Raw genomic sequence first — 17,506 nt, 5'->3', positions numbered from 1 at the left:
ATTCTCCTGCCTCAGCCTCCCGAATAGCTGGGACTACAGGCGCCCGCCACCTCGCCCGGCTAGTTTTTTGTATTTTTAGTAGAGACGGGGTTTCACTGTGTTCGCCAGGATGGTCTCGATCTCCTGACCTTGTGATCCGCCCGTCTCGGCCTCCCAAAGTGCTGGGATTACAGGCTTGAGCCTCCGCGCCCGGCTGATTATTTCCTCTTACCATTTCCCAAAGTGGTTTCTATCATCTTCAGGTTGCCTGTTTTCTACTAAGTAAGCATTAATCAACGGCAAATAATTATCCTTTTCTCCTGGCCCAGATTAGATCCTATCTTGTCGCTCATTGTGTATTCATTTATTTTCACCAGTGAATCATTAACTCCTTGAAAGCAGGCATCTTGATCTTATCTTCAGCATCCAATGACTATTAGCTGGTACTGAATATTTGTGGTACATATATATTTTTAATTTAAAAAATTTTTTTTTTTTAGACAGAGTCTCACTCTGTGGCCCAGGCTGGAGTGCAGTGGCTCCATCTTGGCTCACTGCAACCTCCACCTCCTGGGTTCAAGCAATTCTCCTGCCTCAGCCTCCTGAGTAGCTGGGACTACAGGTGTGCACCACCATGTCCGGCTAGTTTTTTTTTTTTTGGCTTTTTATTTTTGCATTTTTAGTAGAGTCAGGGTTTCATCAGGTTGACCAGGCTGGTCTCGAATTCCTGAACTCAGGCAATCCACTTGCCTTGGCCTCCCAAAGTGCTGGGATTATAGGCAGGAGCCACCGCACCTGGCCACGTTGGTTGAATTTAATAGGTAAATTTATCCTGGAAATTGATGTTACACCTTTATTCGTTCCCAAAATGCCACTACACTTTACATAATTTTATTTAAATACAAGTATACGATCATTTGTTATATTACGAAATGCTTTATATACTTTAAATAATTTGAAAGGCAGAAGGATCAATATGTAGGGATATTGGATTTCATTTTATCTCCCAAGTTTCTGTATTTTTTTTTTTTTTTTTTGAGACAGAGTCTCGCTCTGTCGCCCAGGCTGCAGTGCGGTGGCATGATCTTGGCTCACTGCAACCTCCACCTCTGGGGTTCAAGTGATTCTCCTGCCTCAGCCTCCCAAGTAGCTGGGACTACAGGGACCTGCCGCCATGCCAGGCTAATTTTTGTGTTTTTAGTAGAGACAGGGTTTCACCATATTGGCCAGGCTGGTCTCAAACTCCTGACCTTGTGATCCACCTGCCTCGGCCTCCCAAAGTGCTGGGGTTACAGGCCTGAGCCACCGTGCCCCCTATCTCCCAAGTTTCTAGTGTCTGTGTTGTTGTGGGCACACCAAATAATGAGCAATAACGAATGAAGCCATTTTACTATTTTTTTTTTTTAGATGGAGTCTTGCTCTGTTGTCCAGGCTGGAGTGCAGTGGCACAATCTTGGCTCATGCAACCTCCACTTCCAGGGTTCAAGTGATTCTCCTGCCTTGGCCTCCCGAGTAGCTGGGATTAGGGGTGTGAACCACCACGCCTAATTTTTGTATTTTTAGTACAGACGGGGTTTCAGCATGTTGGCCAAGCTGGTCTCAAACTCCTGATCTTGTGATTCGCCTGCCTCGGCCCCCCAAAGTGCTGGGATTACAGACATGAGCCATCACGCTGGCCCATTTCACTATTTTCTTTGAGAAATGATAACAGAAAGTTAAGAATGTCAGCAAGCTTTTTTTCTGATTTTTTAGGCCAACTTTATTTTGTTTGCATCTCTTTATGATCTGCTAAATGGTTCTGTCTACATCTCTTAAAAGAAGTACGTGCTCATATGTTTCACTCTTTAATTTTGACTTAATTATTATATACACAAACAAGTCTCTTGATCCTGCCCATAAAACAGTTACTATAGCTTCTCACTACTTGTTGTTTTTATATCAGCCCTGCCTGACTCTTATTTTTTTGTTGAATAAGCTCAGACACAGAATGGTCTAAGCATTCTGGAGGAAGAGCTCTCTGAAACTAATTTTTTTTTTTTTTTTTTTTTTTTTTTTTTTTTTTTTTTTTTTTTTTTTTTTTTTGAGGCGGAGTCTCGCTCTGTCGCCCAGGCTGGAGTACAGTGGCCAGATCTCAGCTCACTGCAAGCTCCGCCTCCCGGGTTTACGCCATTCTCCTGCCTCAGCCTCCCGAGTAGCTGGGACTACAGGCGCCTGCCACCTCGCCCGGCTAGTTTTTTGTATTTTTTAGTAGAGACGGGGTTTCACCGTGTTAGCCAGGATGGTCTCGATCTCCTGACCTCGTGATCCGCCCGTCTCGGCCTCCCAAAGTGCTGGGATTACAGGCTTGAGCCACCGCGCCCGGCCTGAAACTAATTTTAAAATAAACTTCTTTAGAATTTGTGATTCTTTTGGGTCCATGTTTACATTTCCAAATCTTCTTTCTTTATAGTGATCAATTTAGGGCCGGACGCGGCGGCTCAAGCCTGTAATCCCAGCACTTTGGGAGGCCCAGACGGGCGGATCACGAGGTCAGGAGATCGAGACCATCCTGGCTAACACGGTGAAACCCCGTCTCTACTAAAAAATACAAAAAACTAGCCGGGCGAGGTGGCGGGCGCCTGTAGTCCCAGCTACTCGGAAGGCTGAGCCAGGAGAATGGCGTAAACCCGGGAGGTGGAGCTTGTAGTGAGCTGAGATCCGGCCACTGCACTCCAGCCTGAGTGACAGAGCAAGACTCCGTCTCAAAAAAAAAAAAAGTGATCAATTTAGTTAAATAGAAAAACCTCTCCTGTAGTAGAACTGTTCATGTTGAAAAATAAAAGAAAAACCTCTTTGTGGAGGCAGAAGTAATGAGGGGGAAATGCTTTTTGTGTATATCCTGTGGTTTTTCTCATTCTTTTATTTTCTTTTTTTGAGACGGAGTCTTGCTCTGTCGCCCATGCTGGAGTGCAGTGGCCCGATCTTGGCTCACTGCAACCTTTGCCTCCGGGGTTCAAGCGACTCTCTCGCCTCAGCTTCCTGAGTAGCTGGGATTACAAGCGCCAGCCACAGCTCCCGGCTAATTTTTTTTATTTTTATTTTTGAGACGGAGTTTCGCCCTGTCACCCAGGCTGGAGTGCAGTGGCACAATCTAGGCTCACTGCAACCTTTGCCTCCGGGGTTCAAGCGACTCTCTCGCCTCAGCTTCCTGAGTAGCTGGGATTACAAGCGCCAGCCACAGCTCCCGGCTAATTTTTTTTATTTTTATTTTTGAGACGGAGTTTCGCCCTGTCACCCAGGCTGGAGTGCAGTGGCACAATCTAGGCTCACTGCAACCTCCACTTCCCGGGTTCCAGCGATTCTCCTGCCTCAGCCACCTGAGTAGCTGGCATTACAGGCGCTTGTCACCACACCCGGCTAATTTTTTGTATCTTTAGTAGAGACGGGGGTTTCACCATGTTGGCCAGGCTGGTCTCGAACTCCTGACCTCGTGATCCGCCCGCCTCGGCCTCCCAAAGCGTCGAGATTACAGGCGTGAGCCACCACGCCAGGCCTAATTTTTGTAAGAGACGGGGTTTCGCCTTGGCCGAGCTGGTCTTGAACTCCTGGCCTTAGGTAATCCACCCGCCCAGTCACCCAAAGTGCTGGGATTACAGGCGTGAGCCACCATGCCCGGCCGATTTCCTCATTCATTAATTCACATATCTCATCTATTAAATGTGTAATACATTGACGATAATCGATTTCACTGTTGCCTCCTAAATTTTCCTTCTGAGCGCGTCTTTATTTCATACCAAGGTCTTGAGAATTAGATTCGGTTCAAATGGTTTTCAAGTTCTAGGTAAAGTACTTCGTCTGCGAACATTAAAATTGTTAAGTAACAATAAAAGGGCCTCTCAAATTGATTTTTTTCACTAACACTAATTTTTCTTAATTTGTTTGTGACGTGCGCTGTATGTAAAAAGTGACGACACTCCTTTCCTTGTGTTTTCAAACACCAAGCAAGTCTGCAGTGCTCCAGGGCGTTTCACCCTTTGCCAGGTCGCTCTGTCCCCACTCGGAGAGCCTCAATTTCTCAAGGCAATCCCTGTAACACCAACTTTTTACTTTACCAAGACATAAAATAACCTTCCTTGCTTATTTTAGCCGTCACTCTTCCCCATGCTTGTCCCTCAGGGTTGAGCGGCGCTGACTTGATGACACCTGCTTACTGTCGTTATACTCAGCATTTTCAGATAGCCAAGATAGGCCATTCCCTGGTTGGATGGGACCTTGTTGTAACAGCACGACTCCGCACAAGCCGCTTTGAAAATCAATCTGCAGACGTTTGCTTGTTCTCCAGACAGAAACTCTGACCCCACACTCACCCTTCCCATCCCAATTCTCGCTCGAAGATTGAAGAGCCTGGGAACCGTCTCTCTAACACTACCCAGGACTGGCCCAAGAGAACTGGACCTTGCGCGCCTAGGATCCCGGCGCCGCAACGTCTGTCGGCGTGCGTGACGCCAGCGCGCTTGCGCGCACGGAGGCCCGCCCCTACATCCGGGGCCTGGACGGCAGCAGGGCCGCCGCGCGGAGGTCACGTGGCTCTTTCCTTTCCGTCTCTGGCCGGCTGGGCGCGGGCGACTGCTGGCGAGGCGCGTGGAACCTTACGCTGGTTCCCCTTCGTCTCCTCTCCCGGCCCGGGTCACTAGAGAGTTCGCTGACGCCGGGTGAGCTGAGCCTGCCGCCAAGATGCCGGCCTATTTTCAGAGGCCGGAAAATGCCCTCAAACGCGCCAACGGTGAGTAGCTGATCGGGGCGCGCCGGGCTGGGGCGGCCCGAGGCCTCCGAGGTCGAGAGCGCGGGCCTGTTTCCCACTGCTCTGCCGCCCGGCCCGCGCGGGGAGAGGAGACCGATGCGGCCTGCTAGCTGCTGTCCCAGCCCGTGGTTGGGCATGGGTTTTCTTCTCACTTTATCGACTGGGGTCTGGGAGGCGCGGAGCCCGGAACCGTCGCCCCGGGGGCCCTTCCTTCCCCCTGCCGCCTTCGGGTGCGTCGCGGGGACCGCAGCCGGGGAGACAGCCCCTACGCAGGCTGGAGCTCCCTCCCCGCTGCCTGCCTCCGCTGGCTCTCCAGGTCCCTGGAGCTTTGGTCTGCTTAGGCCCCGCGCCCCCAGCCGCCATCTGGGAGTGCCGGGGAGTAAGAAACATGGCTCCCTCCCGGGGACAATGCACGCGAGAGCCTCGGCTCCACCTCCTGCCCGGGCCGGGAGCCCTACGGACCCACCCCCGGTCCTCCCGCAGCCACCCCCGCTCTCCAAACCGCGCTCAGTACTTTGCTGGGTCAGGGTCCACTTACCCTTCACCCAGCCGCTTTATATCCACTTAGGGGCCTCTTGACCCATTTAACCTGATTCCTGTTTTTTTGCTTTGTTTTGTTTTGTTTTTGTTTTTTCCTTTTTCCTGGCATTGATTAGAAGCATTCCGAAAGCCTGTTCCGAATCACTGGAAGTTGGACTAGAGTTAATGTAAAGGGACTTCACGTCTCCTCTTAAAGATAACGAAACAGGCCTAGAGAGAGGTTTCCCCAAGGTCACTCCGGGAGTTGTTGAGCCAAGAGACTTAAAACCAACGTCTCTTGACATCCAGATCAGTTCTTTTTTCTCTTTTTTTCTGCCACAGTGCTGCTTTCTGCGATTTCTGTTTTCATATGTGTACTTCGGCCATTGGCGCTTGAGGGAAAAACTTCTGTGCCCCGATCTCTCCAAGGCGCTTGAGAGAAAAACTTCTGTGCCCCGATCTCTCCAAGGCATTTATTACATTGGCGTTCTGGGGATGCACATGTTCTTGCCTAGTCTCTGGGCTTAAGAAACTTTGTTTTAGGGTTTTTTTTTTCTCCCTCTAACCAGACAATTTTAATAATCGTTAGGGCATGGATAGCTCTTCTTTTCATCCTTCCTTCACCGAAATAGAAGTTTTGGATTTTACCCATGTTGTAGATGAGTATACCTTGTGAGTTACAGTTTTATGTTGCAGAGCTTATTTTGTTAGCTTCTTTGAAAGTTCATCTTGTGAAGACGGCAGTTTGAGTCAGCACATAAACTGATAATCTGGCAGGACCAGAGATATGTTGGTCATATACTTTTTAAAGTAAAAGTAACACTTTTGTGGGGGAGGGAACTGGTCTGTGGAATAGGCTAATTCCACATTGTGTGGAATGGAGTAATTGTTTTAAAAACCTATTCAAACTACAACATAGGTGTGATCGCTAATTCATTCTAATGATAACCAGTGATGTAATGGTTAGAGCAGACAAGAAGTTTTAAGATGTTTATTAATATATCGGAAAGAAGAGATAGAAATGGAACTTTGTCACTATCAACCAAACTGTAGCAAAGTTTATGACTTTTCGACGTTTCGAAACTTAGAATTTGTAGTATACAAAATGATTTGCATGAAATGACTACTCTGCATGGCTGTTGTGGATGTTTTACAGTCATTTGCATGCTTTGCCCAACAGGTATTTTTTTTCCTGTGCTAGTAGGCCAAAGCACTATAACGGCCTACATACTACATATCTGGTGTGTTCGGGCCTTGTTTCCTTTATTGCTTCTCTTTTTGGAATCTTCATAAGAACTTGATACAGAAAAGATATGTAGTGTGCATCAAACATTTTTTTCCTGTTTCTAAATTGACAGGCTTGATTCATAAAGGGCAGTTAAGAAAAGGATCTGAAATTAAAGTAGGCAAGATGAGGGACACCGGGGGAACCTTGAGTTTTGTTTGTGTAGCTTTTTAAAAAAGACTGTGGGGACGCCTTGCTTGCAGCCCTTTGAAGCTGTTGGATGGGGATGCATGTGTTACCTTCAGAGTAGAAACTCATACCTTTCATCTTGAGGGATCCCTTCTCAAAGGGAGCAGATCGTGGATGGTCCAGGGCACTGCTTCCAAAACATAAGTGAAGGATCAAAGGGCATTCACCTAATTGGAAATAATCTCATTTTATCTAAATGTTTTATATGTAACATTTATGATCGCAACAATATTTAGACCTAATCTATTGCATTATCTTAATAAAATGTAAATACGTTTAAGTAGAATAGTCATTCAGGTCACCCTAAACATACATATCAGCAATTTTTTGGGGAAAAATTATAGTAGTCATTTGGGAAGGTGAGAACTTGGACCAGCAGTTACAGGCAAGAATTTCGTATCCTGTAATCATTTAGAGGAGGCCCCTTTTTCGTATTATATCCTTAGTAGTGCCAAACTAACTGCTGCTGACCTTATTATAGTTCATGTTCTACAACCAGTGCCTTTAAAAAATAAAGCTGTTATTAAGTCCACAAATTGAGTAACATTATAGCATATCTATTTGGTCTGTTGCACAAATAAACTAGTAAACATCATCCTTTATATATACTTTCAGTAATGAATTTGAAAGGTATGCTCCAAATGCTCACCCATCCAGTAAGGTTTATAATTCTAGATTTTAATTTTTATTTCTATAATATTAATCTGGAAGTCAATATTTTAAGTATTGAAATAGAACCTTTAGTTTACGATAGTTCTTTCCAGCCTCAAAAGCTTCCCCTGGCCACCATTAAATAATTCAGAGGAACTAAATTCTTGTATGTAAATTAGGACAAAGGCAGAAGACTGACTGTCATGGATTATGAAAAATCTGTTCTCATTCCAACTATTTATTTATTTATTTAAGACAGAATCTTGCTCTGTTGGCCAGGCTGGAGTGCAGTGGCACTATCTCGGCTCACTGCATCCTCCGCCTCCCGGGCTCAAGCTATTCTCCTGCCTCAGCCTCCCAAGTAGCTGGGATTAACAGGCATGTGCCACCATGCCCGGCTAATTTTTTTATTATTTTCAGTAGAGACAGGGTTTCACTATGTTTCCCAGGCTGATCTTGAAACCCTGGCCTCAAGTGACCTGCTCGCCTCGGCCTCCCAAAGTGCTGGGATTTACTGGCGTGAGCCCCCACACCTGGCTAAGGAATCAAGTTTTAATTGACTGTTCAGGAAGTAAAAAATAGTTTCAGTTCCATCTCTAAAAAGCCCTTTTTAGATTAGGAATTGGATACAATAGGTCGGTTTAGTGCTGCTGCTGTGATTTTCTTAAAGTATAAATTCTGTTAAACACATTTACTCCCAAGTTTTTTGCTGATAAGAGACTGTTTTTGTTAGGAAGAACACCTAATGTACTGTTACATTTTCTTTTCTTTTTTTCTTTTTTGAGACAGTCTCTCCCTCTGTTGCCCAGGCTGGAGTGAGTGACGCAATCTTGGCTCACTGCAACCTCCGCCTCCTGGTTTCAAGTGATTCTAAAGTCTCAGCCTCCAGAGTATTTGGGATTACAGACGTGCACCACCATGCCTGGCTAATTTTTGTGTTTTTAATGGAGACAAGGTTTCACCAAGTTGCCCAGGCTGATCTCTAACTCCTGACCACAAGTGATGCCTGGGCCTCCCATTTACCCAGGTGTGAGCCAAGGCACCTGGCTGTACTGTTAAACATTTTAGAAAATAACTTTGCATGCACTATAGGAGAAGACCAGGAGAAGACTGCAAGTTTTTTCCCTCCCACTCCCACTCCTACAACAAGGAAAGGCTTATTTCAACAAAGTATCTAGTTGTGTTACATCTTTGTTTCATTTAGTAAGTTTTTTTTTTGATAGTAAGATTGACTTAGTGAAAGATGGACTTTTTCATGCAGTGGTGAAGGGTTTTGTCATTATTTGCATGTGAAAAATGTGATTTCATATAAGGTATTATGCAAATATTTATTTCAGTATGTTTTGTGATTCCTGTTGCTAACTTTTTTTTTTTTTTTTTTTTTTTGAGACTTGTTGCCCAGGCTGGAGTACAGTGGCACTATCTCGGCTCACTTCAACCTCCGCCTCCTGGGTTCGAGTAATTGACCTGCCTCAGCCTCCCAAGTAGCTGGGATTACGGGTGTGCACCACCATGGCCCGGCTATTTTTTGTATTTTTAATAGAGACGAGGTTTCACCACATTGGCCAGGCTGGTCTCGAACTCGACCTCAGGTGATTTGCCCACCTCGGCTTCCCAAAGTGCTGGGATTACAGGCGTGAGCCACCATGCCTGGCCGCAAACTTTTTGATATGTTGGAGAGGTGGGGTATTGTTTGTGGTTTTCCTGGAGGAAAGAATGTTGGGAAGCATCATTTCTGGAAGATGGGATCTTTGAAAGAAGAAAGAGAATTACTAAATCTGTGGATCTAATAAGACCCCCAAATAAGGGACATGTTTGCCGATTGCTTGCTTAGCACAGAGTTACGTGGTAGATAATGCTATGTCTTACCGGGTAGCTCTTAAAAGAAAAAGTATTGGCTGGGCGCAGTGGCTCATGCCTGTAACCACAGCACTCTGGGAGGCCGAGGTGGGCGGGTCAGGATGTCAAGAGATCGAGACCATCCTGGCTAACACGGTGGAAACCCCGTCTCCACTAAAAATACAAAAAAAAAAAAAAAAAAAAAAAAAAAAAATTAGCCAGGTGTGGTGGCAGGTGCCTGTAGTCCCAGCTACTCAGGAGGCTGAGGCAGGAAAATGACGTGAACCCAGTAGGCAGATCTTGCAGTGAGCAGAGATCAAGCTACTACATTCCAACCTGGGCGACAGAGCCAGACTCCATCAAAAAAAAAAAAGTCTTGTTCCAAGGAAAATAAGCAATGATATTTTTAAAAAGGAGAGAGATACATATAGTGTTTTAAGCCTTTTTTTAAAATTAATTTATTTTTTAAATTATACTTTAAGTTCTAGGGTACATGTGCATAACGTGCAGGTTTGTTACATATGTATACTTGTGCCATGTTGGTGTGCTGCACCCATCAACTCGTCAGCACCCATCAATTCGTCATTTATATCAGGTATAACTCCCAATGCAATCCCTCCCCCCCCATGATAGGCCCCGATGTTAAGCCTTTTTTTAAATGTAGTGTTTTAGTTCCCCCAAATTATTTTTTAAATGCTCATTGAGAAGTTTGTGTGTGTGTGAAATTTGCAATTATGAATGTTAAGATGAATTTAACCAGTTGACTTAGGGTAAATAACCTCTTTCTGCCTCAGTCTATTAAGTGTACAAAAGAAAAGATGAGGAAATATAAGATAAATTTTAACCTTGGTCAAATAATGTAATGGTAGAGATACTGCTTTTGACTGTTTTTCAAAACAATATGCATAAAACTTAAAATTGGAACTAGATTTTGAAATGTTAGCACATAGAATGCCTTTGGGCTCAGGGGATAATAAATTCAAAAGAATATAAGTTGGCTGGGCATGGTGACTCACGCCTGTAATCCCAGCACTTTGGGAGGCCAAGGCGGGTGGATCATGAGGTCAGGAGTTTGAGACCAGCCTGGCCAAGATGGTGAAACCCTGTCTCTACTGAACATACAAAAATAAGCTGGGCCCTGTGGCTGGTGCCTGTAATCCTAGCTACTCAGGAAGCTGAGGCAGGAGAATCGCTTGAACCTGGGAGGCGGAGGTTGCGGTGAGCTGAGATCACTCCAGTGTACTCCAGCTTGGGTGGCACAGCGAGACTCCGTCTCACACACATACTCTATTTTTTTTCCTTTTTTCTTTTTTTCGAGTTGGAGTTTCATTCTTGTTGCCCAGGCTGGAGTGCAGTGGCACCATCTCAGCTCACCTCAACCTCCACCTCCCAGGTTCGTGCTATTCCCAGCCTCCGGAGTAGCTGGGATTACAGGCACGCGCCACTACGCCCTGCTAACAACTTTGTATTTTTAGTAGAGACTGGGTTTCTCCATTTTGGTTATAGAGACTGGGTTTCTGCATTTTGGTTAGGCTAATCTTGAAATCCTAACCTCAAGTGATCTGCCCTTGTCCTCCCAAGGTGTCGGGATTACAGACATGAGCCACTGCGCCTGGCCCCATTTTTCTATTTTTTTATTAAAAAACAAAACTTTTTTAGAGCAGTTTGAGATTTCCAGAGTGTTGGGAAGAGAGTACATAGTTTCATTGACACCACACCCACTTTCTCCTCTGTTGATTTTTATTTGTAACAACTAATGAACCAATACTGACACATTATTTATTTATTTATTTTTTGAGACATGGAGTTTCACTCTTGTCGCCCAGGCTGGAGTGCAGTGGTGCGATTTCGGCTCACTGCAACCTCCCCCTCCTGGTTTCAAGTGAATCTCCTGCCTCAGCCTCCTCAGTAGCTGGGACTACAGGCACATACCACCATGCCCGGCTAATTTTTGTATTTTTGGTAGAGACGGGTTTCATCATATTGGCCAGGGTGGTCTCCAACTCCAGACCTCAAGTGATTGGCCCACCTCGGCCTCCCAAAGTGCTGGGATTACAGACATGAGCCACTGCTCCTGGCCTGGAACTTTTAAATCACAGTGGAATACAGTGAAATTCAGTTTTACTTGTAGATCATATTGCAACACAGCTCAAGTCTTTCTGTTGTTTTACTTTTGATAATTATGGCATAGCTTTAGAAGTCAGAAATAAATGTAACTTAGTAAAAAGTTGGTAATGAGTTGGGGAATTGAAATAGCCGTTTAAAAAAGTAAAGTTTAGACTCTTCTGTAGTGTACATAACTAATTTTAATTCTCCTGAATTTTTCAGAATTTCTTGAGGTTGGCAAAAAGCAGCCTGCTCTGGACGTTCTTTATGATGTTATGAAAAGTAAAAAACATAGAACATGGCAAAAGATACACGAACCAATTATGTTGAAATACTTGGAACTTTGCGTGGATCTTCGCAAGAGCCACTTGGCAAAGGAGGGGTTGTACCAGTATAAAAACATTTGTCAACAGGTACAAACAGAACTGGGTTGTATATTTTTAACAAATGCTTTTAGTAATCTGCAGAAGAGCTTACCTTTCAAAGTTAATATATTGTATTTCTCTTAAAATTTGCCTTTAAAACATCTTATGGTTCAATGGAAAAATAAGTTCTGAAGAGTTTTTGTATTTTTGGATTAGGTGAACATAAAATCTCTGGAGGATGTTGTTAGGGCCTATTTGAAAATGGCAGAGGAAAAAACTGAAGCTGCTAAAGAAGAATCTCAACAGATGGTCTTAGATATAGAAGATCTGGATAATATTCAAACTCCTGAGAGGTATGTGGGTTAGACCTCTGATAAATGCTTTGATAGTTAACTTAGTGTTTTCCTTTACATGGGTCTTCGTTTCCTTTTGAAGCAGATGTTGATCAGAAAAAAATGCGAATCTTCGAAGTTTTAAATGCATAGTAACCAATAAATGTATGTAGATAATAAAAATTCATAGAAGTGGAAAATGACAGCCGTAAGATAGAAAGGCAAATACTAATTTAAATGATCATAATGCAGATTGGGAATTCAGGGAGTGGTTAGTGACACCTTTGCAGTGTGTACAAAGTTGTGGGAAGAATTTGCACTGTTTTCCGATGAACATTGTTGATTTTGGTTTTTAATCACATGGCAAAGTAGGAAACTGTCTAAAATTGTTTTCAACATTTTTTTCTGTCTTTGTAGTGTTCTCCTAAGTGCTGTAAGTGGTGAAGACACTCAGGATCGTACTGACAGATTACTTTTAACTCCATGGGTTAAATTCCTGTGGGAGTCTTATAGGCAGTGTTTGGACCTTCTTAGAAACAATTCTAGAGTAGAGCGCCTTTATCATGATATTGCCCAGCAAGGTAAGATGAGATCAAATCTGAGTGAAGTGCTTTGAAATTGAGGAGTAAATTTTCTGAAAAGTGCTTAAAATGAACGAGTTTTTATCCTTATTGAAATGTTGGCATTCACATGATATTAAATGACTGCGGCCGGATGTGGTGGCTCACACCTGTAATCCCAGCACTTTGGGAGGTCAAGGTGGGTAGATCACTTGAGGTCAGGAGTTCAAGAGCAGTCTGACCAACTTGGTGAAACCCCTTCTCTACTAAAAATACAAAAAATTTAGCTAGGCATTGTGGTACACACCTGTAATCCCAGCTACTCAGGATGCTGAGGTGGGAGGATTGCTTGAACCTAGGAGGCGGAGGTTGCAGTGAGCCAGGATGGCACCGCTACACTCTAGCCTTGGTAACAGCAAGACTCCGTCTCAAAAAAAAACAAAAACAAAAAAACAAAACCAAAATGACCGAGTAAGGAATGTGTTTTCCTCGTTAAAGGAGTTTTGTGTGAATTGTATTTTATTGATATCTGAAAATTTTTTTTTCTTTTTACACAAATATCAGTAACAATGAAAGACATTTTAAAGTCCTTTTGGAATTCTGCATATGACTGAAAAAATAAACTTCCTTTTTTTTTTTTTTTAGTAAACTTGAATTCTCTACTTTGGGTTTTTTTAAAATTTATTATTTTTATTTTTTAAAAAAGAGCTGGGATTTTGCATTGTTGCCCAGGCTGGTCTCAGACTTCTGGACTCAAGTGATCCTCTTGCTTTGACCTCCCAAAGTGCCGAGATTACAGCTCTGCCCAGCCTGAATTTTCACTTTAACACAAGTAAATTTGGACTTTTTCATAGCTGTTGATACAAATATTAACTTGAAGTTAAACTGCATCTCTGTTTTAGGTCTGTTAAAATAGACATACTATTTTTAAGGGGAAAGGAAATCTAAAAAACAATCTAATATTGCATATGTGACAGTAAAAAAATTAACGTGTCCATTTAAATGACAGGGAACAAGTAGTTCATCCATCTGTAATCAGTTGAAATTAGGTTACTCAATTTGTATTATGTAGTTTTAATTAGTACAGAACTTTGTTGCTTTTTATGTAAGTTAGATATCAAAGTTCATTATATTTCAGACTAGATTATTTTTACTCTTAGGATTTAAAGTGGTGGGTCTTTGAAAGGTGACTCTTAGATCTAAATTCTAGTTTCCCGTTTGTAAACTCTGCCAGTACCGCATTTTAGTTCTATGCAAGGACCGATAATTATGTTTTTGGTTTTGTTAGGGTTCACTCAAAAAGGTAGTCTGGATGAAATAAGTTGATTTTCATTGCATCACAAAGACTAAAGATGAGTTTGATGAGTCCTGTTAAAATAACTGATTTTAATGTGTGAAATGAAACCTAGTCAAATATTTAAGTAGATAGTGGAAGGTACCTAATATATTTTACAATTATGCTTATAGCTTTCAAATTCTGCCTCCAATACACGCGTAAGGCTGAATTCCGTAAACTGTGTGACAATTTGAGAATGCACTTATCGCAGATTCAGCGCCACCATAACCAAAGTACGGCAATCAATCTTAATAATCCAGAGAGCCAGTCCATGCATTTGGAAACCAGACTTGTTCAGTTGGACAGTGCTATCAGCATGGAATTGTGGCAGGTATGTTGGACCTATTAGCTTTTCTTTCTAGAAATAATAGTCTGTATTACTTTTCTCCCCCCTTAATGGATAGCTTCATCTTGGTATGCATTGGTTAATTTCAGTAGATAAGGTAAGGAATTAAAGTTGCCTGATGGACTGGGAAAAGTTCTGAACAAGAAATCTCAGAATATTTTGTTTCTAGTTGCCTTCTCTGAATTGTGGACCAAACCATATCATCTCTTTCAGACACAAGTTTCTTGACATATAAAACAATACATTGCCACTGCTGCTCGAAGTGTGGTTTCGTGACTGGTGTCATTTGTGAACTGTCTGGTCTGTGATGAAATAAGTATAGGGTAGAGAAGCATATGCAGAGTTTCTTAGTTGCAATTTTATTGTAAATTTCTTGTGTGTTTACTCTGATAAAAAGTGAGCTTTTTCTGATTCATTTTTGTGGTAATTTTGTATTTTATATTCTTTGGTAAGAGGTTAGAAAAAAAAAAAAAAAGAATCCTTTACTATTGATTGTTGGAGAAGTGCTGCCGTAGATTATTCTAGATTTCTTAGTAGTGCTTTAGCTGACTGTCTTGCATTGGAGATCTTGGTGGTGGTAGGAGGTTAGTCCTCACCTGGCCCTTTTTCTCTAAGAATCCTCCAAAAACATTCCATATAATTTTGTAGTCATGTGACCTTGAAGTCTTTTGTATATTTGATGGACAATATTTGATTGAAATTATAGAGGAAGAAACTAGAGATTGGGAGTCTTTGAGCCACGTGAAAGTGTGATTCGATGTCTTGTTGCCTGTGTTTCCTTTTCTATAGGGACACCCATCTTAAAATAATACCTGTAGAAGATGAGTAAACATGCTCCATTGTAGAAAAAATGCATAAATTAAAAGAAGAGACATATTCAGCCATTATCTTATCACTCGGAAATAACCTGTTGTATGTCCTTCTAGATTTTTTTGTTTTTGTTGTCCCAAGTGATGGGATAATATGCAGATATTTTCTTGAGTCTGTTCTGTCTACATTCCAATATTTCCTAAAGAACTTTAAAAAGTTTAAGGAGTTAGTGTTTTTGTAATTATGGCAGTTTTCTAAAATAGATATTATACATGAGTAAAGAGAACCACACAAAGGTATTTTGTTTGCTATTTTTATGTTTCCTGTGTTGTAGGTTTCGTAGAAATTTGGATTAGATTTTTTTCATGTTACAGAATGCAATGACTTTAATTTGTACTACTAATTTTAGGAAGCATTCAAAGCTGTGGAAGATATTCATGGGCTGTTCTCCTTGTCTAAAAAACCACCTAAACCTCAGTTGATGGCAAATTACTATAACAAAGTCTCAACTGTGTTTTGGAAATCTGGAAATGCTCTTTTTCATGCATCTACACTCCATCGTCTTTACCATCTCTCTAGAGAAATGAGAAAGAATCTTACACAGGATGAGATGCAAAGGTAAGAATGTTATACTTGGATAATGTTGAAATTCTGTAACAAATATCATGTTACATGACATGGTATATTCTAGGCCGTGGTTTCTCAGCCTCTGCACTGCTGACATTTTGGGTTGGATAATTCTCAGTCGTGGGGCTGTCCTGCGTACTGCAGATTGTTTAGCAGCATCTCCAGCTTCTCCCCGTTAGATGCTGGTAGCAACCACCCCCAGTTGTGACAATTATAGACGTCTCAAGATGTTACCCTTCCTGAACAGTATTCTTGGACTTTAGTAGTTGGTCTTGAACTCCTCACCTTAGGTGATAATTCCACTAAAAGCCCAATTGAGAAATTTGAATATTAGCAAAAACACATTTAACAGATGAGCTTTCTATCCACATACAGGTTTTTTTTTTTTTTTTTTTTTTGAGACGGAGTCTTGCTCTGCCACCCAGGCTGGAGTGCAGTGGCCGGATCTCAGCTCACTGCAAGCTCCGCCTCCCGGGTTTACGCCATTCTCCTGCCTCAGCCTCCCGAGTAGCTGGGACTACAGGCGCCCGCCTCGTTGCCCGGCTAGTTTTTTGTATTTTTAAGTAGGGACAGGGTTTCACCGTATTAGCCAGGATGGTCTCGATCTCCTGACCTCGTGATCCGCCCATCTCGGCCTCCCAAAGTGCTGGGATTACAGGCTTGAGCCACCGCGCCCGGCCGCATACAGGTATTTAGAGTCTATTCTTAGAACAAATAGAAAATAAAGAAAACCCCCTTTTTTTTTCTTTTCTTTTTTCTTTTCTTTTCTTTTTTTTTTTTTTTTTGGTGAGACAGAGTCTTGCTTTGTTGCCCAGGCTGGAGTGCAGTGGCGTGATCTCGGCTCACTGCATCCTCTGCCTCCCATGTTCAAGCGATTCTCCTGGCTCAGTCTCTGGAGTAGCTGGGATTACAGGCACCCATCACCATGCCTGGCTAATTTTTGCATTTTTAGTAGAGACGGGGTTTTACCATATTCGAGGCTGGCCTCGAACTTCTGACCTCGTGATCCACCTGTCCCCACCTCTCAAAAGTGCTGGGATTACAGGTGTGAGCCACCGCACCCAACTTTTTTTTTCCTCTTGAGACAGAGCCTTCGCTCTTGTTGCCCCAGCTGGAGTGCAGTGGTGCGATCTCACTCCGCCTCCTGGATTCAAATGATTCTCCTGCCTCAGCCTCCCGAGCAGCTGGGATTATAGGTGTGCACCACCATGCCTGGCTAATTTTTTGTATTTTTGGTAGAGATGGGGTTTCACGATGTTGGCCAGGCTGTCCTTGGACTCCTGTCCTCAGGTGATCCTCCTGACTTGGCCTCCCAAAGTGCTGGGATTACAGGTGTGAGCCGCCACGCCCAGCAAGGTAAATACTTCTGTCAAGTCATTTTTTTCCTGATTGCAAAATATTAACTGTAGAATATATGGTACATATTTATTATATAAATACGTATGAATGTAAAAAGAAGGGTCTGTAACCCAACAACCTACAGACCATGTTTGCCTCGTGCTCCACACGTTCAGAGAAACTTCTGTAGCAACAAACTACAGAAATGAGCCCTGAAGGCATAGTCTTCCATTTTATTATTTTTAACATTACGTATAACCTGTTTCCTGTCACTTAAAAAAATACATTTCTGGCCGGGCACAGTGACTCATGCCTGTAATCCCAGCACTTTTGGGAGGCTGAGGTGGGTGGATCACTTGAGGTTAAGAGTTCAAGACCAGCCTGGCCGACATGGCAAAACCCTGTCTCTACTAAAAATACAAAAATCAGCTGGGTGTGGTGGCA

The 17,506-nt window shown here is 42.9% G+C and overlaps 1 protein-coding gene across 1 annotated transcript in view; it reads left to right on the top strand.

Moving 5' to 3' along the window:
- The first annotated feature begins 4,551 nt into the window (after positions 1–4,551).
- The window catches only part of EIF3A (eukaryotic translation initiation factor 3 subunit A), a 49,694-nt gene continuing 36,739 nt past the window's right edge, over positions 4,552–17,506 (top strand). Inside the window, exons 1-6 of the mRNA XM_010375970.2 lie at positions 4,552–4,741; positions 11,571–11,761; positions 11,930–12,066; positions 12,463–12,626; positions 14,073–14,272; positions 15,507–15,715. Coding sequence (XP_010374272.2) covers positions 4,693–4,741; positions 11,571–11,761; positions 11,930–12,066; positions 12,463–12,626; positions 14,073–14,272; positions 15,507–15,715 — 950 coding nt within the window. The 5' untranslated portion in view covers positions 4,552–4,692. The remainder of the gene's footprint in view (positions 4,742–11,570; positions 11,762–11,929; positions 12,067–12,462; positions 12,627–14,072; positions 14,273–15,506; positions 15,716–17,506) is intronic.

The sequence above is a fragment of the Rhinopithecus roxellana genome, chromosome 11 (assembly GCF_007565055.1).
Source record: "Rhinopithecus roxellana isolate Shanxi Qingling chromosome 11, ASM756505v1, whole genome shotgun sequence".
Taxonomy (NCBI): Eukaryota; Metazoa; Chordata; class Mammalia; order Primates; family Cercopithecidae; genus Rhinopithecus; species Rhinopithecus roxellana.
The sequence above is the reverse complement of the archived record's forward strand: the minus strand, read 5'-3'. Positions and strand labels throughout refer to the sequence as shown.